Source organism: Pan paniscus, chromosome 3 (genome assembly GCF_029289425.2).
Source record: "Pan paniscus chromosome 3, NHGRI_mPanPan1-v2.0_pri, whole genome shotgun sequence".
In the NCBI taxonomy this organism is placed as follows: domain Eukaryota; kingdom Metazoa; phylum Chordata; class Mammalia; order Primates; family Hominidae; genus Pan; species Pan paniscus.
In genome coordinates this window covers 159,199,496-159,223,918 of record NC_073252.2, presented here as the reverse complement: position 1 = coordinate 159,223,918, position 24,423 = coordinate 159,199,496, and the positions used below count along the sequence as shown (strand labels likewise).

The window sequence follows — 24,423 nt, the reverse complement described above, 5'->3', positions numbered from 1 at the left end:
ATCTCTACCTAGTTTCAAAATGCTTTGCTTACCTCCAAAGGATAACCTGTATCAGATTAGCAATTACTTCCCATTCCCCTTTGCCCCAATTCCAGGAATTTACTACAAAAAAGACAGTACTGGAGGAGAAAGGAGGAACAAAAATGACATTAGACATATAAAAAACAATGAATATAAACGAATTGAACACTGTAATAGGCAGTTATGTACTTGTTCTGGAACCTTAAAAAAGGCAGGTATGGGCAAAATTGATTAAAATTAGACACTCTATCCACTCTATTCTATGTAGAAGAGACTGACATTAGATGTAAAGACATAAATAGGTTGAGAAGGAAGAGACAGAAAAAGATATTCCATGCAAATAGTAACCACAAAAGAGATGGTATGGCTGTGCTAATACCAGACAAAACACATTTTACGTCAAAACTGTTAAAGAGTACTAAAATATGTGAAGCAAATATTGACAGCATTGAAAGGTGAAATAGACAGCTCAACAGGAACAGAGACTTTAATACTCTTATTTTTGATAATAGATCAAAACTCCAGACTGTTTTTTAATAAAGAAATAGGAGACTTGAATGACACCATAAACTAACCAGACCTAACAGACAAATTTAGAAAATTTCATCCCCAAAACAGCAGAATATACATTTTTCTCAAGAAAATATGGAGCATTCTCCAGGATAGAAGACTTATTACGCTACAGAGCAAGTCTCGATAAACTTTAACAGATTGAAATTACACAAAGTATCTTCTTCATAAACAATGGAATGAAAATAGAAATCACTAGCAGCAGGAAAGCTGGATGATTCACAAATAAGTAGAAATTAATACACTCTAAGTAAAAAATGAGTCAAAGAAAAAATCAAAAGGAAGTTTGAAAATACTTTGAGGCAAATGAAAACAAAACACAACATAATAAAACTAAAACACAATAACATTGACTTCATTTTTTACCCATGTAATTACATTTACATGTGTTTTTAAATATTCATATTGCTTTACATGAATTATATAAGTTTGGGAGTTTCTGTTTTTATAGGATTTTGTCCAAATTCTATCTAGTGTCTTTTCACTTCAGTCTTCAGGACAGCTTTAAGAATTGCTTATGTGGTGAGTCTAGTAATGTGAATTCTCTCAGATTTTTAAAGTCTGAGAATGTCTTGATTTCACCTTAATTTTTGAAGGCTGGTTTTGTGAGATATGGAATTATTGGTTGACAGATCTTTTCTTTCAGCACTTTGAAACTATATCATCCCTTTGCTTTCTGGCCTTTGATGATAAATGTGTTGCTAATCTTATTTAGGATCCTTTGTACATGATGAGTCACTTCTTTTGTGGTGCTTTGGTGATTCTCTCTTTGTCTTTGTCTTTAACAGTTTGGTTATAAAATGTTATCATGTGGCTCTCTTTGCATTTATTCTTCTTGGAATGTTTGAAGTTCTTAGATGAATAGATTCATGTACGTTAGTAAATTTGGAAAGTGTTGGCCATTATTTCTTCAAATACATTTTCTGTGATCTCTCCTCTCTTTTTGGAAAACTGCGTAACTGGTATTTTGGTACACTTTTTAGTATTTCATAGGTCTTTTAGGCTCCATTTATTTTTCTTCTTCCTGGTCTTCAGAGTAATTTCATTTACCTCTGCAAATTTGGTGATTCTTTCTTCTGCCTGCTTATATCTGCTACTGAAACCTTTCAGTAAATATTTCATTCCAATTATAATTTTCAACTCCAGAATTTTTGTTTTACTCATTTTTGTATTTATAATTGTTAATTTTTATTTGTTTATATATCATTCTCCTACTTTCCTTTAGCTTTTTGTTGTTGTTGTTATTCTTTGATCCATGTTTTCCTTAGCTCTATGAGCAATATTTTCTTTTTTTGGGGGGGGACATAGTTTCACTCTTGTTGTCCAGGCCAGAGTGCAGTGGCATGATCTCAGCTCACTGCAACTTCTGCCTCCTGGGTTCCAGCGATTCTGCTGACTCAGCCTCCCAAGTAGTTGGGATTACAGGTGCCTGCCACCACACCTAGCTAATTTTTTTGTATTTTTAGTAGAGACAGGGTTTCACCATGTTGGTCAGGTTGGTCTCAAACTCCTGACCACAGGTGATCTACTCACCTCGGCCTCCCAAAGTTCTGGGATTACAGGCATGAGCCACCGCCCCTAGCTATGAGCAAATTTTTAAACAGCTGAGTCAGCTTTTGTCTTGTAATTCCAATGTTTGTTCTTCCTGGGAAAGTTTCTGTTAATTTCATTTTTTTCCTGGGTGTGGTCCGAATTTCCTAGTTTTTTAAAATATATTGCATAACTTTTTGTTTTAAATTCAACACATTTAATATATAATGTAGAAACACTAGAAATAATTTTCCCCTTCTTAAGTTCCATGAGTTATCATTGTTGTTGTTTTTTTTTATTTTTAAGTCACTTTTCTCAAACGCTTTTGAAAAATTTTTTTTTATTGTTACGTACTGTCATTTAAATCTTAGTTTCTTTAGCTTTTGACCAGCTTGTGGTTTAACAAAGATTTTCTAAATGCCTGAAAGCCAACAAATAAATAAAACAAAAAAGTCATCTACTCGGCTGGCCAACACAGGATTGGCCCTATATTGAAGCATTCTTTCCACTGTTAGTGGAAAACTTAGAATGCTTCCTTAGCCTTTACTTCCTATTTACATGAGTCTACAGGATGTTGGGAGATAAAAACTTAGGATCTTCTAGGTCTCATTGAAGATGTGTCTTGCCTCATTTATCTGGGATCCCCACTATACATTAAGAATTCTCAAAGATTTCATTTTTCAAAATAATCCTCTCCTGAGAATTTTTTGTCAGGGCTTCCAATGTGTCTACTGATTGGCCCAATTGTAATCAATTGACCCACCCTTCAATAGCTTCTTCATTTGCCTCTTGATAATTTTTCAGTAATACCCTCTGCTTAGCTGTTTGTCCTCATTAAGAGAGTTCTATTTTGGTGAGCAAAACAGAGGCAAGCACCTTGCATTATTACTTCAGGGAACTTCAAGACTAGTAAAAATGCACAAACACAATCACTTGGGAACAAGTTCCACTCTGTGAACTCTGAAATCAGGTAACCACACTGGGAATGTGGGCTTCTATTTTCAAGACTGCTACCACTCGGGAAGAGGGATGAAGCAAGGCTGGTCGAAATTGAAATGCCACAGAGTTCACTTAACATGCTTAATTAGCCTTTTTCTTGACTCAGTATAGGCTTCTTTGCTGTCAACCTTTGACTGTTTTCCCAGATTCCAACAAAGTTGACTCTGGCAGTCTTTGTTCCATTTGTGTGCCCAGATAGACCTTTGACGTTCACTACCAGATTGTTTTTGCTGGTGTCATTTAGTGAAATCTGTAGATATTTTTAAAATGGAATGAGTAGTGATGTGCTTTTGCTTTAACCATATTTTTGGCATATGATTTTTCCAATAACTAGACCACTGAAAAATGCTTTGGCTCCTATACAGGTTATACATATATCCCTCTTGCTGGAGAAGACATATGTGCAATTTTCTATTATAAAACCTGAATTATTTTTCTTATAAAAGAACAAAAGATAGAATAAATTCTATTCTCAAACACAGATTAACAATAGAATAAAAGCAGAAAAAATTCTGGTGAACACTGTAGGAAGGAAATGCAAGAAACTAGCCTCCTTTGGATACATTTCCATAGTGATAAAGCAGGTCATATCTACTACATTAATTGGTAGTTCTTTAAATTTTTAAAAGCCTTTTCAGACTTTTTAATTTTTTAAAAGATTCCTCTTGTTTTTTCATTAGAAAACAAACAAACAAACACACACAAAAAAATGGTGTTAGTCTTGTGAAGGCAGCAAGAAATTCTAGTGGCTAAGAAGTTTGTAAATCAGGAAATCCTATAGGAAGAATTAAGAAAAATGGTAGTGATTTTTATGGTGTTCAAGTATTTAAAGCTTTGAGTCAATATTTTGACTGTTAGTAATGATTATTAATAGTTCTGGGGGCCGGGCACCATGGCTCACGCCTGTAATCCCAGCACTTTGGGAGGCCAAGGCAGGCGAATCACGAGATCAGAAGATCGAGACCATCCTGGCTAACACGGTGAAACCCCGTCTCTACTAAAAATACAAAAAAAAAAAAATTAGCCGGGCGTGGTGGCGGGCGCCTGTAGTCCCAGCTACTCGGGAGGCTGAGGCAGGAGAATGGCGTGAACCCGGGAGGCAGAGGTTGCAGTGAGCCGAGATCGTGCCACTGCACTCCAGCCTGGGCAACAGAGCGAAACTCCGTCTCAAAAAAAAAAAAAAAAAGTTCTGGGAAGTAACTAATTACTATTTTGATGTTGTCAGAAAAACAAATGGGGTTCAAAGAAGAGCTAAATCACTTGCCTATGATTGCATAGTAAATGGCATAGGTGGGATTTTAATCTACATCTTCAAAGCTCTATAAAAGGTGTTGCAATTGCTATAAAAGTGATAGCAGATCAGACCAAGTCCAAGGACCTAACATTGCACGGGGAGTGTGTAGTGTATGTATAGCCAACACAAGGAAGAACACTAGATTGAGAATATAAGCAAAGAGAATCTGAGTAATTTCCTTACAGAAACAAACCTTACTGAATCCCATCACTCAAAGCAAAAGGAGTTACGTAATCTACAGATGCTACAAATATATTCTGAAAAGAAAACACAATGTAGCATTGTTTCAAAAATGCACTGCTCAGATCCTAATATTTTGAGTATTATCCAGTAGAGCTCAGCTATGTAGATCCTTCAAGGGAGGAATTAGTCTAAAATGAAGAATAATTTATATTATTAATAATTCAGATTATTAGTGATAATTAACATATTCATTTTTATTTGAAATAACTCTAAAAATAAGTTTTACACATAATTTATTAAATGATTGCTTTTTGTTGCAAATGATGCATCTGAAGTGTGTGCGTTTGTGTTTCATTTTCTTTTCTGCCAGGCTTCCATTAAAAGTGTTAGCTAGATCCCTCTAGCTAGCTCCTTCTGGTAACAGTTCCTTTGTGCCTTTCATCTACATTTAATTGACTGATGGTCATATAGAGATATGAAAAAGCACTTTACAAATCCTTTGGCTAAATGAAAAGATCAAATCTAATAATTATAAGAAATTTAAAATCAATTAGCAAAATAAGAAAAATCTTTCATTATTGAGTGTTAAATTAATTAGCATTAATTACATATTTTAAACATGTAACAGCAATATAATTTCCATTCAAGTGAACTGCAGCCAATTTTCAGTTTGCTATTATAAACAATCTAGGTATAGGCCGGGCGCGGTGGCTCATGCCTGTAATCCCAGCACTTTGGGAGGCAGAGGTGGGCAGATCATGAGGTCAGGAGATGGAGACCATCCTGGCTAACACGGTGAAATCCCGTCTCTACTAAAAACTACAAAAAAAATTAGCCGGGCGTGGTGGCAGTCGCCAGTAGTCCCAGCTACTATGGAGGCTGAAACAGGGGAATGGCGTGAACCCAGGAGGCAGAGCTTGCAGTGAGCTGAGATCGCGCCACTGCACTCCATCCTGGGTGACAGACAAGACTCCCTCTCAAATAAATAAACAAATAATAAAAAATAAACAACTAGGTATATGTACTTTTCCATTTGTAGAAATGTTATGATTTAAAACACTGAGATTCTTAAAACTAATTTATTCTCTGAGTATTCTTGGATTTAGCATGATCACCATTATACACACAAAAACCAAACCAATGAAATTACAGTATTGAGGTAGACTTACAATATAAGTATCATCAACATACTTTGGCTTTTCTATTTCTACTTTCTTCCTCATAAAATTTCTCAACATGTTTCTCTATAGCATCATTGTGTTAATTAAAGAAGTAGACATCAGAGAAAGACTACTAAATTTAGTAAGATTAAGTTTTCAAGAAGAATCAAAGTAGCTATAAAATTCAACTACTTCAACCTTGTTTGTCCTCACCTCTGTATTTTGTATGCTTAGTTCAATCTCTAAAATAACTATACCTTTTCATCAATTTACAATAAAACCACATTTCAATGTTAAATTCTAAAGTTCAGTCACTAAATTGCACATGATAAAATTCAAAATGGAAATCATCAAATATTGGTGAAAATGAGAGTCAAGACAATTATCAAAAGTGTCATTTTGAGTACAGAAGTTGTGAAAAATAATTAGTTAATGCTGGGTTGGAAATTCAAAACAGATTTTCAAAGACAGGATAGTTTAGGGAACTATAAAAAATTATCTCTGATAACATAATAACATAATGTCCTAAGAGGAGAAATAATTTATTCCAATTTTACCATAGAATTGTTTTCTCATGTACACTGCTATTTACTAAAATAATAGCTGCAAGCATTTTATCCTGGCAAACATTTAGTGTCATTGTGCTACAAACATTTTTTGATGATACTATACAATAGATTATAACACTGTCAATGTTTCTATATGTAATATTTAGTAACTATGCCCTTTCTTATACTATTTACTTATAGTTCTATCATTACCTCATTGATTAATTTATACTATAAGGAATCTTTTTATTTACAAATATTTTTATTAAGTTTTATATCTAAACACATCCTAGTATTTTTTAAATGATTCATCATGTCTATCTTGTTCCGTACTTCCTTGAAGATGGGTCTTTATATGGATGAGTCTTTTTACTGAAGCATCAAGTACAGTCTGTACATATATCTGGATTCTTAGAAATGTATATTTAAGATTAAAATGATGATAAGCAATTCTTATGAGAACTATCTGAAATTTTATCTACAGCTCATATATATTTTTATATTTCTATCTACTCATCTATTTATGTACCTATCTATATATTTTTTCTCAGTACAAAAGTAATTTATATCCACTGAACAAAGACTGCAAATGTAAACCAAACAAGACAAAATGCAGTTGACCTGAATAATATAGGTTTGAACTCCACAGGTTCACTGATTTTTTTCATAAAAATATCGAAGTTTATTTTGGAGATTTGGACAATTTGAAAAAATTCTCAGAACAACCATGTAGTCTAGAAATATGAAGAAATGAAATAAAAGTTATGTATATTATGAAGCATATATTTAGATACTAGTTTATTTTATTATTTACTATTATTAATTATAAACAAATCTATTATAAGAAGTTAACATTTATCCAAACTTATTCACACAATCGCTTACATACTGTACATAGCGCCATTCACAGTCCAGAGAAATGTAAACAAACCAAGATGCAATATTAAATTATAACTGCATAAAATTAACTGTAGTACATACTGTACTACTTAATAGCCACCTCCTATTGCTCTTGTAGTGAGCTAAAGTGTTGCAAGTATCCTCATAAAATGCAATCATCTCCACTCCACGTGAGCAGTTCGTCTCTCTAGTAAATTTTGTATCACAGTAAAAAGTGATCACTCACGGTGCTCAAGTATTTTTGACCATGTTCGATGCAATGCCATAAACTTTGAATAACATTATGAGACACATACAAAGTACCACTAAGTGATGTGGAAATGCTCCCAAGGATCAGAATTAAGTCATAATATGAAAAAAAAGTTGGTTGGCTCGATAATGTACCGTAGATGGAGGTCTACAGATGTGGTTGCCTGCCGTTTTAGACAGACTATTCATCTTGTAAACAGATGATGCAAACTTATGGCAAAGAAAAATATAGTACAGTACTGTAAGTGTATTTTCTCTTCATTATGATTTTCTAAATAACATTTTCTTTCCTCTAGCTTACTTTATTATAAGAATAAATTATACAATTTATATAACATACAAAATATGTGTTAATTGTTTATGTTACCATAAGGCTTCAGGTCAGCAGTAGGCTCTTAGTAATTACGTTTCTGGGGAGTGAAAAGTTATGAGCAGCTTTTTGACCATTCATGACATCAGTGCCACTATCCCCTATGTTGTTAAGGGGTCAGCTGTAAAACATAACAAAACAAGTTTAATGCAGTTTTCCATAACCACAGTTAACCTCTGAGCATGTATCTCTTCAGTCCATGCACAGACTTTGCTTATTTTATTTTTAATGACTTAATTATACCATTCATACAGTATTGTGCTATGTTTATATAATTTATTGAATCTTAAATTAGTGTTTTATAAACATTTTTTAACATGTGTATTCTATTGCACCAAGTGGCTATATCATTTGTCATTTACATAAGTATTCACTTATGTCTGGGCTTTTAAATTGCTTAAAATGTTTCCTACAACATAATAATGTGAACAATGTATTCATGCATAAAGCCTTATTCATATTTATTGTTATTTCCTCAGAATAGTTGACCAGAAGTGAGTTAGTATCACAAGGGGCAGACATATGTGGAATAACCTTCATGCTAATTACTAATTATTTTGTACATGCAAGTTACACTGCCATTAGGAATATAAGAAAGTGCCTATTCCATTGAGCACTCTTAAAAATTATGTACTTCTAATTTGTGAAATTAAATTGAGACTAACTGATACAATTTCATTTAGTTAAAACATAATGAAGTTGAAAAGTTGAGTATTTTCTTTATATTTTTTGATGCACAGAAGCAATATCCAAACAATGCAGAAGTATATATGGTAATAAGTAAAGTCTCCTTTTATAAGGGCTCATAGCTCTTTCTCTTTAGGACGATGGAGCAGGTTGTTGAGTAATCTCTCAGATTATTTACTGAAGCAATTACATAAAAGAGCATTAAAATATGCAGTAGTTTTTATATCTGGAATATATTCAATTTAAAATGAATAATTTTGGAGACATCTCTGTGTCAGTACTAATACACTATCATTTTTACAACTGCAGCATGGAATTTCATTTGGTGGAAGGTTCATAGTTTAAGCACTTGTCTATTGTTTTACATTTGAATATTTCTACATTTTCTTGTTGCAACCAGTGCTGCAATAAATATCCTTGTGCATGCTACTTTGTGGTCATTTATGAGCATTTATTAAGGGGAAATACTGAGGGACATTATTGCTTTATTAAAGCAGAGTCACAACTTAACTTTTACAGAATAATGCCAAATTGTTATCCAGAAAACCTAAAACAATTACGTTTCTACCAATACTATATGAGAGATTATATTTGTTCACTTCCTTAGCAGTCTTGGATCTTAACACACTTTATTGTTGTTGCTAATTAAATGGTGAAATACATATATCTTTTTAGGGATTTAATTTACATTCATCTAATTATTTATAAGATTGTGAATCTTCTGATGTTTATAGATCATTAATTCTTCCCTTATATGAGTAATAGCCATTTGTTTGTTACATTTCCTTTTCAGTTATTTTCTTGTTTTGACTATTAATAATTCATTTTATAGTCAGAATATTGACCTTTTCTGTCATATTTTCTCTCATTTGTTAGATTACCTTAACCATTGTTTATTTTTAATATAGTCACCTTTGTCAAGCTTTATGCTTTTAACTTATATGACTTTTATCTTGCTTTAAAAAGTCTCTTCTTCAATATGTATGTTTTTTGTTTCTAATAGCATTATAATACTATTAATACCAATCGTCAAATACGATATATAATTTTATTCACTTCAATTTTTCATCTATATAGATATCATTTTATGTTAAAAATTATATATACATGTGTTTTAATATTAAATTACCTCAGTACTCTAGATTATACAGTGTTTAGCTCAACCCACTATATTATATAGCCTATATTTCCCCTACTGATATAAAATGCTACCTTTATTCTATTATTAATTTTATACATATGATATGTTTGCTTCTAAAACCTTTATTCTATTCCACCAATATTTTCTGTCTTGTTAAAACACCACTACATTGTTTAAATTTATAACAATGGAGTGTAGTATGTATGTGCGTGTATATAGAGGTTTTTATGTGCATGTATATATACATATACAAGGACTATATAAAATCAGGAAATTTATATTATATTTAGGAAAATATCATCGAGTAGTTTTCTTTGTGTTTTTGACCTAGAACAAAATTTGTCGAATGGGTAAGACATTCACATTGTTAAAGGCATACAAACAGAAGTTATGTATTTTGAAATATCTCCCTTTTATCCCCTGCCTTTCACCTGCACAGTTTCTACACTTGTAAAGTGCTACTCCCATCCTCAAGATAAGTAACTGATCTTTTGATTTGGGGTAGAAGAGAGTAAAGAGAGTTGAATTAATTCATTATACTCCCTAGTTCACAAAATACCACAATTATTTATATGGACAAGATCCTTCTTTTATTAGTTTATCAATTGTCTTTATTTCTATTCCACACTTTAATTTTCCTTCTCCAAACCGTGTAGTCAACAACTCTCATGTTTAAAGTATCCTTTGCTTTGTATTTTTCTTATAAAATGGGTATAGCTTTCTGGCTTGTTTGTGTTTGCTGTTTTTTTTCTTACAGTTTTCATTTATATAAATGATAATATGGCCTATATCCCATATTGCGTCTTACTTTTTTTTTTTTTTTTTTTTTTTTAAGACAGAGTCTTGCTCTGTCACCCAGGTTGGAGTGCAGTGGTGTGATCTCAGCTTACTGCAACCTCTGCCTCCCAGGTTCAAGCCATTCTCCTGCCTCTGCTTCCTGAGTAAGTGGGATTACAGGCACATGCCACCACGTCCAGCTAATTTTTTTTTTTTTTTTTTTTTTTTTTTTTTTTTTTAGCAGAGATGGAGTTTCACCATGTTGGCTAGGCTGGTCTCGAACTCCTGACCTCAGGTCATCTGAGCTCCTTGGCTTCCCAAAGTGCTGGGATTACAGGCATGAGCCACTGCACCCAGCTGTGTCTTACTTATTTTCTTTCAATCCTACATTTTAAAGAAATATTCTTGTTGCTCTGTGTATATTTAGTCTACTGCTTTATAATCATCCATAGAAATCTATAGTGTGGCCCACCATATTTTACTTAATCAATCATGTGTGCGTTCATGTAACTTCGGTCACTTTTGGATTGGTTGATGGCTGAGCTCAGCTAGGATATCTGGGATGGGTGGGCTTCTCTCTCAGTGATTTTTTTATCATCAACGATCCTATACAAAGTTCTTCAAAAAGTGACTGCAGTACTCTAAGAGGGAAAGCCCTAACTGGTCAAGTCTCTGCTTCCTCCTGTTTGTTGATATCCCATGGGCATAAACAAGTCACATGGCCAAGTCTAGGGTCAGTGTGGGAGAGGACTACCCAAGGGCATTGATACTGGCAGGTAGGATTAATTGAAGACCATTATTATAACAATCTAGTATTAAGGTATTAGTTCAACTGTTTGTCTCTCTCTTGAGGTAGCTTTGTATTTGTCCTGATTTTATGAATAGTCCGTTACTTTCCACCTGCAGCCCATATACATATAGTATATTTCTGAACACTCTATTTATTTCATTGGCCTTTCTCTTTCTTAATAAATAAATTCTTCACTGACTTCCTTCTAGAACCTGTATAATATATAAATATGCAGGAGAAAAAATCTCCGACAATTTTTCTTCTCAAAACCTATTGGCTGTCTTTTTTGGTAGAGTTTCCATAAACTTTACAGTCAGTTTACCAAGTTAAACAGCATTAGTATTTTAATTTTAGATTTTAGAATCAGCCAATCTAATTATAAAAAGTTAATATTTTGAAAGAGTATATTAAATTTATAGATTGAGTTTTAACATTTTAAAGGAATATGATAGATTTCTATTTATTTCAGTCATTTTTAATTGCAATAGAAAGAAAAATTTATTTCTGCTTCTGCATGTTCATAGATATTTTACCTTTTTAGTTGCTAATATTAGTCATTTTTCCAATTGTCTCTCTTGATTAGTTTTTGTTAGTACGTATAAAATATATTAATTTTATATTATTTTGTGCCCCTTGACATTTCAAATTATTCTAGTGTAACAGTAGGTTTACAGTTTATTTTCTAGTGTTACCTATATTCTATTATATCATCTTTGCCCCTATGTTTGCAATTTCTAATCTGCTAAATATCTTCATCTTTTATTGTTCTATTGGTTACTATTGTATTTTTAGTTCTGAAATATAATTTTGATGATAGGCCTTGACCTGGAGAATTTGTTCACTGTCAGGTTTTTAGAATACCTGCTTCTAGAATCTGTTTGTTATTTAAATCCCTTCAGGATTTATCTCTTGTCTTTGATTTAAAATTTGGTATCTACAAAAAGGCTATTTCTTCTTAAATCAATAATAGTTAAATAAATCCAACCATTAATTGAATAGCTCAAGGAAAACATAGGAGTCAAAGGCTAAAATGCTTCCAAATGTTTATTTAGAGATAATTTGAAGACCCTAAAAGCAAAACACAACTTTGACTTTATTTTCCCTAATTTGCACATATCCCAAAACATGCAAACCAAAATATACACTTTTTTAAAAATAGCAAATCCAGATAAATTTCTAACCATATATTACAATCTATTTTATGTATATTACATAGTCTGGTAAGCAATAATTACTCATGCAGTTTTAATGTGTCTGGAGAAATTGTAAAGGGTAATTGGAAAATAATAATACATTAACTAGTATTGATCATATGTGTAACCTTTACTACATGGTTATTAAACTTACGTGTATTGGCCAGGTGCAGTGGCTCACGCCTGTAATCTCTGCACTTCGGGAGGCTGAGGCACACAGATCATGAGGTCAGGGGATCTAGACCATCCTGGCTAACATGGTGAAACCCTGTCTCTACTAAAAATGCAAAAAATTTGCCGGGCACCGTGGCACGCATCTGTGATCCCAGCTATTTGGGAGGCTGAGGCAGGAGAATCACTTGAACCCAGAAGGTGGAGGTTGCAGTGAGCCGAGATTGTGCCACTGCACTTCAGCCTGGGCTACAGAGTGAGACTCTGTCTCAAAACAAAACAAAACAAAAAATGGGTATTTTACCTATAATTAAATGTTAAGAAGCATTTTCTAAAACTTTACCAGAAGTAAGAAAATGTTACCTAAATATTCATTTCAGGTAAAAACAAAAGTTAAAACAATTTATGTTCCCCACTTGCAAAGTTGATAAGATTTTTCTTTATCAGCTGTCAAATGAACCCTATTAGAAATTAAATATACATGTCACGTCCTCACTCCATGTAGCTCTATACATTAACTAGACTTTAGTTTTTCACACTCTTTAGCTAAGGAACTCTGTGACTGCTGTTTTGCATTTCCATCCCCAGATACACTTGCCACTGCTCTGCACCTTGCCCTCCATCCCATAAGGCTCGCTAATGTGGTTTCTTGTTGATTTGGAAAATGAGAGGCCTGACTGGAGATTGCAAGGAGTGGGATCAGAGTACTAGCCCCACCATCGGCTCCTTGTCTGCTCATTTATAGGAGAGCAGTGGTTTCCTCAGATCAGAATTCACAGCTCCTCAGGAAGCATACATTTGCAAATAGCTCCTTTCTTCCAGGACCAGCAGTGGTAACAGCTTCATTGTTACTCTCCTCATATTACCGCATTATCCCTTGTGGTCAGTTGACACTTCTCTGAAAATTGTCACTTTATTGTGCCCCTCTTGATTTATTCCAATTAGAATTTGCCCTTTCCTTCTGGCATCTAGACCAATATAAACTGTCTCTTCAAATGAAAGCCTAACATAAAAATGTAATTTACTAGCTGAAGCCAGGATGTAGCTACATCCATCCCTTCTCCCATCTTCAAAGAGGTTCCGGAAACACTCTTTGAAAGTTAGGGCATAGGAATATAAGCACCCTTCTGCTTGACTGTAGTTTACCTTAAGGATAAAGACCATTTATTTTCTCTCTATTTCCTTCATAGTGTTTTACACAGTGTACACACATAGTAGATTGTGAATAATTATTGAATTTGGTCATATGGTATCTAGAATCCAACTCATGCAAAACCTGTTTCTTCATAAATTTTTTTTTCAGTTACTATTTCTCTCTTGCATGTATAAAATGAACACTGGTAATATTTTTTGATTAATTAATAGATTTTAAAACTGCTTTTCCTTTTCTTTTTTTGAGACAGATTCTCACTCTTTTGCCCAGGCTGGAGTGCAGTGGCTTGATCTTGGCTCACTGCAACCTCTGCCTCCCGCGTTCAAGTGATTCTCCCACCACAGCCTCCCAAGTAGCTGGGACTACAGATGCATGCCACCATACCTGGCTAATTTTTGTATATTTAGTAGAGACGGGTTTTTGCCATGTTGGCCAGGCTGGTCTTGAATGCCTGGCCTCAAGTGATCCATCCACCTCAGCATCCCAATGTGCTGGGATTACAGGTGTGAGCCACTGCGCCCGGCCTTGAGTTTGCCTTTGTTTCATCTTACTTTTCTATTTCTACCTCTGTACTTTATAAACATTTTCTCATTCTTCTAATTGCTTACTCTGTTTCTTCTATGCCACCTCTGACCCATTTATCAACTCCTGCATAAAACACACATTAATCAGAAAAATTAGTGACTTTAGGGAAGCTACTCTTTTCAGATTTTCAGGTTATTTTTTCAATCCCAAATTAGGAAGAACAACCAATTTTATAAAATCCCACCTTAAGACATAGTTGTCAGTTTTGTGTCCTAAGCTCTTAATCTCCTGAAAAAGAGTTAGAATGCTTTAATATTTGAAATACAATCTACAATATATATGATGTACACAGATTTTACCTGAGTACAGTGGTTTATTTCTATAATCTCAGCACACTGGGAGGCCAAGGTGGGAGGATCCTTGGAATCCAGGAGTTCAAGTCTAGCTTTGGCAACACAGCAAGACCCATCTCTACAAAAAATACGAAAATTAGCAAGGCATGTGGTATATGCCTATAGTCCCAGCTACTCAGGAGTTTGAGGCAGGGATTCCCTTGAGCCCAGGAGTCAGAGGCTGCAGTTACCTAAGATCTGGCCACTGAACTCCAGCCTGGGCAACAGAGTGAAACCCTGTCTCAAAAAAAAAATTAATTAAAATTTAAAAATCTGATTTAGCCATATGTCCCAATTACTCACTAGAAGTGATAGACCTTTATACTGCAATACTAATCCTGTTAAGCAATTGGACACTTTGAATGTACTATAATTAAATTATGGATTTCGGTTTTGATTTTGCCTAGAACAATTAGAGTCCCTACATATCAGAATAAAGAGAATACTGAAAGAAAATAAGGACTTCCATGTTTAGAAGCACATTCTAGTTTTTTAAGGAAAAAAAGTCTAACAGTGAAATTTAGGGAAGAAGTAATATAGCTAAAATGTTTAATGTAGAATTTCTATAATGTACTTATTCAGGTGGGAGAACAGCCTGTGGTTTATTTTAGCTTCTTTAACCTATGCTTTGGAAACAGAAAACTTCAAAGTGCTATCATTTCTCAAACACATCTAAGCATTAGGACCATTCAGAAACTGTCCTTGCTCTTGTAATAAATCTTTACTAAATGTGGCGATTCCAGTTCTCTCTGCTTCCCCTCTCACAAACATGTGACCACCCTTTATAAACAGGTATGTTTTACTGAACTATTTATGTGATGATGTTCAGATAAAAACTGAATCCTCTGGTACTTGAGTAGGAAGGGCATTCAATCTTTTCTTACAAGGGTTGGTGTGGGATAATAGAAAAAACTAAATATAAATTCCTTTATATTCATTTATTCATAAATGAATGATAGCTCATGTCAGATTTATGGTTTATGTCCATGAAAATACTGTGTCAGCTATAACATAATGGAAGATGTCATTGAAACAGCGTATTTTGAGTGGGTTTACTTATTAATTATGTGTAGGGGAAGAATTATGATTATAGCATCTTATATGTTCAGCATTTACCTTTCAGTTAGAAAACATGACATTTATAATCCAATTGGAAAAGCTAGATATTAATAATATGACCCACACTTATTTATAAAACACTAACCACTTAATCATGTGTTTTGGATTTAAGCCTTCACAAGTAAAATTCCCATAATACAAATTCCTATGGCTGTTCAAATTCTGTGGTTCTGGAATTTTTTTTCGAAGAATATGACTTTAATAATTGGGACATCGGAACAGCTTTCAAAATGCTTTTGTTTTAGATGTGAATTGCAGCACAGTTGGTTTTTATAACAGGATAGAGTGTTTGGCTAACCCATTCCTCAAATACACCTAATCACCCCTCACTGCTTTTCATTTGCAACAATTAATGTGCGTGCAAAGGCTTGTTTTGAAATCTGAGGTGGTGTAGATGATGGGGTTTGAGGAAGAAGATCATGTAGGAATGGACAGGAAGCATTTGGTCCTTTCCCAGCTATTTGTATGGAGATTGAGCCTCAGTGGGTAAACACTGAAAGTCAGTAGTGAGAAGAACTGTTGAGATGAGAAGTTCTAAGGACTCTGGAGACAGGCAGTGCTATGTTAATCCAGGAGATAGAATAATTGTTATTCTGCGAATCTTACAGAGTTCTATACTTACGAGCTTTAATGTATCTGGGACCATATGAGGACATTGCTCTCGGTGGTGACCATGACAAGTTTACACAGGGAATTGCTTGCAATCATGAGATTTCTTCAGTAGCATCTCAGGTGACTAATCTGAAAAGAGAACAGGAGCATTGTAACATGGCAAGTGCTCAGGTGACAAGGCCTGGAACCCTGTTTTATGAGACTGTGTGACCAGGGACTGAGTAAAGGACTTGGGAAACCATCCATTACTCAATTGCAAGAATTGCTGCCTGGCTTTTGGGGATGTGAAGACCTTCAAGCACTGACTCTATCAGGCTTTGTCGTTTTCATCCATGCATCCCTAAATACTGTTCTCTTCCTTCCTCGGCCAAATAACTTCCCTTGCAAGTCTCCTGAATTGCTGTGACATAAATGCTGACTGCAACCTCTCCATATCCTTTGATATCCAGGTCCTAAAGTAAGCCACAAAATTTTCTGTGACTTTTAGCAAAAATTCTTGGGTAAGCCGAGGATCTATTTTAAATCCCATCATCTGTGCAGAGCTCAGGTTCACCTAGTACCCCATAGCCTACTGCTCCATGTTCTCAGTAAGTACTGAAGCAGTGCCTCTAGTGAAGGTGGAGGTAGAGTGAGCTAGGCTGTCTTTATTTTTAACAATGTGAGATATTTGGTGATAAACCAATATGTGGACTGGACATAGACACTGTTGGTACAAGTGAGAGCAAGAATAAAAACATGTATTTTTATTGTCAATGTGATATCTCTAATATACATGAATGGAAAGTTATAGCCACACTTGGGTAACACTATTTATTTTTAACGTTGTAAGAATATTACCTGCACAGAAAAATTGATAATAAGTTTGTGGTGTTTTTCTCATCCTTGGGTTATAATAATCTGTTTTCCCACAGAAAATGTTTTATGTGATTAATAATTGGAAAATAATGCTACTCACGGTGTAAAGGACTGGCAATTTCTATTTATTGAGAATCTACTGCATGCCTGGTAGTATACATACATTTGCTGTCATCCTCAGAGCAAGGTAGTACTTTTATCCTCTTCCTGCTGATGAGGAAATTGGAACTCGTGGAAGTCAAGGACTTTACATAAGGTCACATTTCTGTAAGGTCTATTATTTTGAAAATCTGGATCATGAAAATAAGTTAGCTTGGAATGAAAGCCCTTACTTCATCCAAAACAAGTCTCTTCAAATGAATCATTTCAGGATCTTAGCTTAAATCATAAAAGCAGTAATTAAAGTTGAGCCTTTTTATGAACTTTATAATAAACTACTTTGATTAGACATTCAGAAAGAGAAAATGATTTGGAAAGAAGAAATAACTATAATTCTTTTCACCAAAGTTCACAATCCATACCATGCTATGCTGAGAGCCCACACTTTTCTATTGGCATTAATTTCCTAGAAAAAGCAGTAATTTTGAGAGTCGATTTTAACTCTCTTATTTCTCAGTCTGCAACTTTCTGTACGCATTCTGACAAATACTAGACAAACTATGTTAGGCCTAACACTGCAGGATTTTATTATACTAAGCAGGCATGAAAGTTGAGAGCCTCGTAAATATTAATCAGAGACTAATGAACAGTGGGAGACTTCTGAATATCAATCTGTACTAGGGGAAATTTTGAATTAGAGACACCACTTCCTAATCAATAAATCAGCAGTGAAAAATTGCAGGCATTCTCATGCATCTGCTTATGTAGCTACATCTCCAGCCCTAAAGGAGCATACAATGCGGATGCCAAAATAGATGTAATTTTATCACCCCACAAAGATCTTCTGCATTTTTAACTGGACCATTTTTTTAAATTTTTAATTACTTCCAAAAGTAGCTAGATTGTATCACAGAAAACTTGAGTACATTCGGTAGTATCAAAGTTAAAATTGTTCAGGAGTAAAGAGAGCTTGTCTCATTCTTCCTCATTAGCATTTGAAAATCTAGCCTAAAGGGACTAGAAGACTCAAGGTTAAGAGGAGAGCTGAAATGCCAAAGCTTGATTGGCTTATTGCTTTTATTCAGTGAGCCTAGTACTGCTTTTCCTCTGAGCTCATGTACAATTTATAACAGAAAGATATTTTTCAACATAATTCATAATTTTGCAAATAATACCAATATATTTACACACCTATACATCCTTAATGGTTGCCCATTAATAGAAAAATATTATATGTTTGTTTATAGTAAATGGAGTTCATTAGTTTTTCAGACAAATCTGAGATTACATAGTGGTACTTATGATGTTTATGATTTTTTGATGCAGAGACACAGAAATATGGGACTCCGTTGACAGTTTGAAGCTTTTTTATTCCTTATGATTCAGATAGGATTTTAAAACTACACTATGTTTATACACAAGGCATTAATATTTTTATGAAAATATAAGTAATTATCAACAGTATGAATGTTTCTTCATACCATCATAATCAAGACTGAAATTTATCCTGAATGGGTATGGTATGAGCTGGGTTTACTGAAAGGACACAAACACATTTATTAAGGACACAGAAAAGATAAACAGTTAGCAAATAAGCTACAAGTGGTGGGCATCATTCAGAAATACACTCAAAATATTATTTTCAAATATATTGCTTTATGCCATTTCAAATACATGGAACAAGAAATAGTTACAAAATTAGGTAATAGTATAGCAGAATGCTATGATCAAGCTTTATTCACTAGCCCTGTTTCACTTTTTTATCACTCAAAATGTCTAGACTCATTGGAGACAGGGAGAGTTATGTTGATCTGCAATATATTCCCAGTGCCTTGCATTTAGTAGTTGTTTAACAAATATTTAAGAAAGCTTTATAAAGGAGTAGCTATACTTTGTGAATTTTCATTCATATAGAAGAATTTGTACTCTCTCCAATGACAGCAAATAGTCTCCTCAGAAATTTTAAATATAGCTAAAATTATAATATGGTTTGTCAACTATATTTAATGTAAGAAGAATGGAAACAATTACAATTTTATGTCTATTTTCGTAAAACATCTGTGTGTAGGCACTCCCTTTCTTCTGCAATTGCAAAACGGGACTGATTTTGAGAATATTTTATTTTTCTATGATATTTAATATTTGTTTATTTATATTTTTGAGCTTGCTAAATGCTGACATTTAAAATTTTAAAGAGATATTACTCTGATGGCACCATATTTTGTACTATGTGTAGAAATGGTCATTTTTTTACATAAATAAAACTACATGTCATAATTATGTGTGATAATTAGCATAAAGATAATTACACAGGTGATGATAACATAATTGGCTCTCTTTAGAGTTTTTGTTTTCCTTTATCTTAGTACTCACAATAAGGTAATTTCATTGTATTACTTATGAACACAGTGAATGGAAAAATATTTCTCTTATTTTTATTATGAGCTTTTAGAACTATTAGAAGGTGACAATCAATATTGTTAATGCAAACATAAATAAAAGTCCTTTACAATTCTATTGGCCAATATCTACTTTGGATATAATTTTCTTTAATAGTTTCTATCTCATTGTATCTTGTTACTTATTTTTGCTAGAAAGTTGCTTGTGTTCTAGGTGAGTTTAAAAATATATTTATACTTGCCACAGGTATCTCTGATAATTCTCAAGCAATATTTAGCAAATATGCTTTGAAAAGTTCTGAACTAATTTAAGGTCAACAAAACAAACAAACAATTGTTTAATTGGCTTTAATATAAAAATAAAGTTCTTCATTATTCAGTATAGGATAACAAATAAAATGCAGGCATATCATTAAAAATAACAATATAAACATTGAAAGGTTGAAAAATGTTATACTTAAATTTATCTAAATAATGATGAGTGTCAGATTTATTTAATGGTCAAAAAACAATATAAGAAGTAAATGAAATGAGTGAAACCAATATATATTCAAGCCTTTTACTCTTGCTGGGTTTGGCAATAGTTAACCAAGCTTATTTAATATTACTTGGTCTAGAGACTTACAGAATAATGTATACTTCTTCTTTCCACTATGTTAAAAGCAAAATTTGTTGCTGCAATTAACTAGATGTATTGCTTTTAATTATTTTTCTTTCTACAGCATGAGTTATGATGATTTGGATGTAATGAAAGAATGACCTAGAGAAAGAAGGAGAGTGGCACAATCTACAGATTAATTCTAGCACAATTGTAACACAAATTGCTGCCTCGCCTGACAATTAGAGCCTGGGCTTGCGATGGACCTTTCCACCTGTATCTGGTTTTTTTCTTACGGCTAAAAACTCCATTGCTTCCTGTCTAACTCTAATTTTCTTTTTTTTCAGGTTTGGATTTATTCTTCATAAAGATGAAGCTGCACTACAAAAAATTGATCTTGAAACCATGTCATACATCAAGACAATTAACTTGAAGGACTATAAGTGCGTTCCTCAGTCATTGGCATATACACACTTGGGAGGCTACTACTTCATTGGCTGCAAACCTGACAGCACTGGAGCAGTTTCCCCACAGGTCATGGTGGACGGTGTAACTGACTCAGTCATTGGGTTCAATAGTGATGTGACGGGCACTCCATATGTCTCTCCAGATGGCCACTACCTTGTCAGCATTAATGATGTGAAAGGTCTTGTAAGGGTTCAGTACATTACCATCAGAGGAGAAATACAGGAGGCTTTTGATATTCACACAAATCTGCACATATCTGATCTGGCATTTCAACCATCCTTTACTGAAGCCCACCAATATAACATCTACGGTAGTTCAAGCACACAAACTGATGTGCTCTTTGTGGAGCTCTCTTCTGGGAAGGTCAAGATGATAAAGAGTCTCAAGGAACCACTCAAGGCAGAAGAATGGCCTTGGAACCGGAAAAACAGGCAAATCCAGGACAGTGGCTTGTTTGGTCAATACCTGATGACACCTTCCAAGGACTCTCTCTTCATCCTAGATGGACGACTCAATAAATTAAACTGTGAGATCACTGAAGTTGAAAAAGGAAATACAGTCATTTGGGTTGGAGATGCCTAAAAACCCTATGATACAATTATTGAATGAAGCGTTTTACAATACATTGCACTTAATCCATTGTTTAAATTTACAACTTAACTTTCCAAGTTTATATCCTAGTCAAACAAAATTTACTTGGTTGGTCCAAATAAAATAAATTGTTTTTGACTAAGTGACTAAGACATACACAATTAATTATATTGGTTAATTAGAAATACTCAGCACAATATTTAATGAGAAATCACATCAGTCACAAGAATCAAATGTGTAAATTATGCTTTAAACAATAAAGTAGGATTTAAATCATTTAAAAAACTAAACTGCAGGGAATTTCAGATGACATAAAGCATTATTTCATTTTGAGGGTAGTTTATTTTTTTTCTCTGTCCTTTTGGTATGATTAAACAAGAAATAAAAGGTGTTGTGGAACCTTAAAATTCTTAATTCAAAATATTCGGTCCTGTCCACTGTTTATAATATTTTGTGCCTTGAAGGGAATGTCACAGGAGGAAAAGGAAGACTAAAACCTGCATACTAAATGCCCTCATAACTATAAATCTCTTGTTGTTAAAAAACATCTCTTGCGCCAAATCCTGTCTTCAGTCTTTTGTTTAACCCTCAATGAACTATCAATTGAAGGCATAAGTTGGCCTTAGGTTGTATACAGGTATCAAACTCCACTTGACATTTACTATATAATCTGCAGCATGCTATAGAAAGTGGGGAGGAAGGGAGGAAAAATAATTACAGTCAAAATATTTGCAATCTGTCTACTCATTTTGCTTTCAATCACTAGAGTGTGTTATGTTTTTAATGCAAGTTTGTCTGGGATGTCAACTGCCTACAGATGTTTATTACTAGCAGAATAGATTATTTATTAATAGATATTGTTTCTTTTCATATAGTCCAATGTTTCATCATCAGGAACTTTCGGTTTTAAAAAAGAAACATTACTTTTGTCTGCTAAAGTAAACCATATATAGGGAAATTAACACCTAGGAAAAGAAAACTGGCAAGAGAATTGATGAGGTATTAGTGGCTTAGAAGAATTAGTAATATAAGTTGGGAATAAAGGAGTAGCCCGACAGTGGTAAGTAAAAATGTAGTACTCCATTGTTTTTGCTATTTAAATATAACGTATCAAAAACCTTTATTCTAAAATTTCCACAAATGATTTATTTTATCCATCTCCTTGTAATCCTAAAAGCATCTTCTCACTATGTGCTGTAGTTTGAAACCTAACGAATCCTCCTACTTGAGACACTGTAGAGAAGTAAAAATTGTTGCTTCTGTTTTGTTTTAAGAGGAAATGAGAAGGCCAGCAGAAGTAGATTAAAACTAGAGAGCTGGTTTATTAAAATAAGCAGATAATTATCCAGGCTTAAAGTAACAGCTTACATGTTTTGAAAATCCTTGTAGTTATTTTTGTTTTTATTGTTGCAAGAAAATGTTAATGGGCTGTTGAAATGACCTCCATTTACTTAAGGTAATCCAATAAGGTCTTTTTTAAATATACAAATTTTACTCAAGTTTAAATTGTGTAAAACTGCTTAGAAACCTGAAATTTTATAGTGTGTAATATCTTATGTGTATATAGCATCCTGAGCTGTGTGATACAGTAGATTTCTTCTTAGCAGAAACATGCGAGGTAGATTTAATAAACAACAAAAATCAGCTTATGTTTCTACTTATTGAATCTGCTTTACTTTTTAGCAATTTTCTTCCTTGTGAACATGAACCATATAAAGTGTCTGTGACTTAATGATTTCATGTAAGTCTGTCGCATACATCCTTCTTTTGTAGCTTACACCATGTGGATGCTCTGTCTGTAGACACTGCTTGATAAAAGGAGAATAAACCTCTTACATTTTAACCCTTGAGAGTTCAGTCAATGATTTAATATGCATACCGTTTTTAAAAAATTTCTCCCAATGCTTCAGATATAGTGTGATGCTCTGCATTATTCTGAAAGTGATGAGATCAGGTGAAGGTAAAGTAAACTGAGATCAATCAAGGAAAGAGAAGTTAGTTGGTCTTTTAATATAAAATCTAAATTGGATATCCTTTGATTATTCAGTGTTTACAGCAAGGCATATATTCTTTACATGATGTCTATTTCTATAGAATCCCTTCTTTTCTTGTGTATTCAATGAAAATATAGCACTGGAATATCAAAATTATACTCAAAAAAGTAGGCTTTTCTTTCCATGATCTTATAGCATTAATCATACAAATATTGAGTCACTTTTTAAAAACATTCTGATTCTTAAAATACTGATATTTGTGAGCTTTAAAAAATCACATGAATATTTATGTTACAATTATATCTGAAGTAGATACTTCTTCAAAAACAGGGTAAAAAGTTGAGTAAGAAATAACATACAGGGAATCAGTATGATCCTATGCACACCCTGATTGAAGTGTACTGTAAATACTCATATTAGCAATAATGTGAGTGTGTGTAAAAAGTGAAAGTGAAGAAAAACTAGGATAAAATGATGAGTAAACTGCTTTAAAAAGAAGCTATAACCCCAAAGAGTAGATTTTTTTGTTCGTTTGTTTTTGTTTTTTTGAGACGGAGTCTCACTCTGTCAACAGGCTGGAGTGCAGTGGTGCAATCTCGGCTCACTGCAACCTCCACCTCTTGGGTTCAAGTGATTCTCCTGCCTCAGCCTCCCCAGTAGCTGGGGTTATAGGTGCTCACCACCACGCCTGACTAATTTTTGAATTTTTTGTAGAGACAGGGTTTCACCATGTTGGCCAGGATGGTCTTGGTCTCTTGACCTCGTGATCCAACAGCCTCGGCCTCCCAAAGTGCTGGGATTGCAGTGAGCCACCATGCCCGGCCCCAAAGAGTAGATTGTTAACAGACAAAAAACCAAAATGAAATTATAGCAATGACAGGCACGGAATGAGTAAAGGTATGAAAGCAAGTATGGAAATACGATGTGAGGAGGTCATTGAGCAAAACTGAAAGAAAGAAGTAAATGATTGAATTTAAAATTGTTGATATAGGTAAGACAAGAAAGTAGGTCACAAATAGTTTTTAAGGGAGAGAG

General features: G+C 33.8%; 1 protein-coding gene across 4 annotated transcripts in view; it reads left to right on the top strand.

The window, feature by feature from the left end:
* Positions 1-23,237, top strand: part of FSTL5 (follistatin like 5) — a 778,780-nt gene extending 755,543 nt beyond the window's left edge. For all 4 annotated transcript variants that reach the window (XM_034959355.3, XM_014344780.4, XM_034959354.3 and 1 more), the window contains one exon: positions 20,683-23,237. In XM_034959355.3, the coding sequence (XP_034815246.2) occupies positions 20,683-21,385 (703 nt within the window). In that variant the 3' untranslated portion in view covers positions 21,386-23,237. The remainder of the gene's footprint in view (positions 1-20,682) is intronic.
* Positions 23,238-24,423: the final 1,186 nt, after the last annotated feature.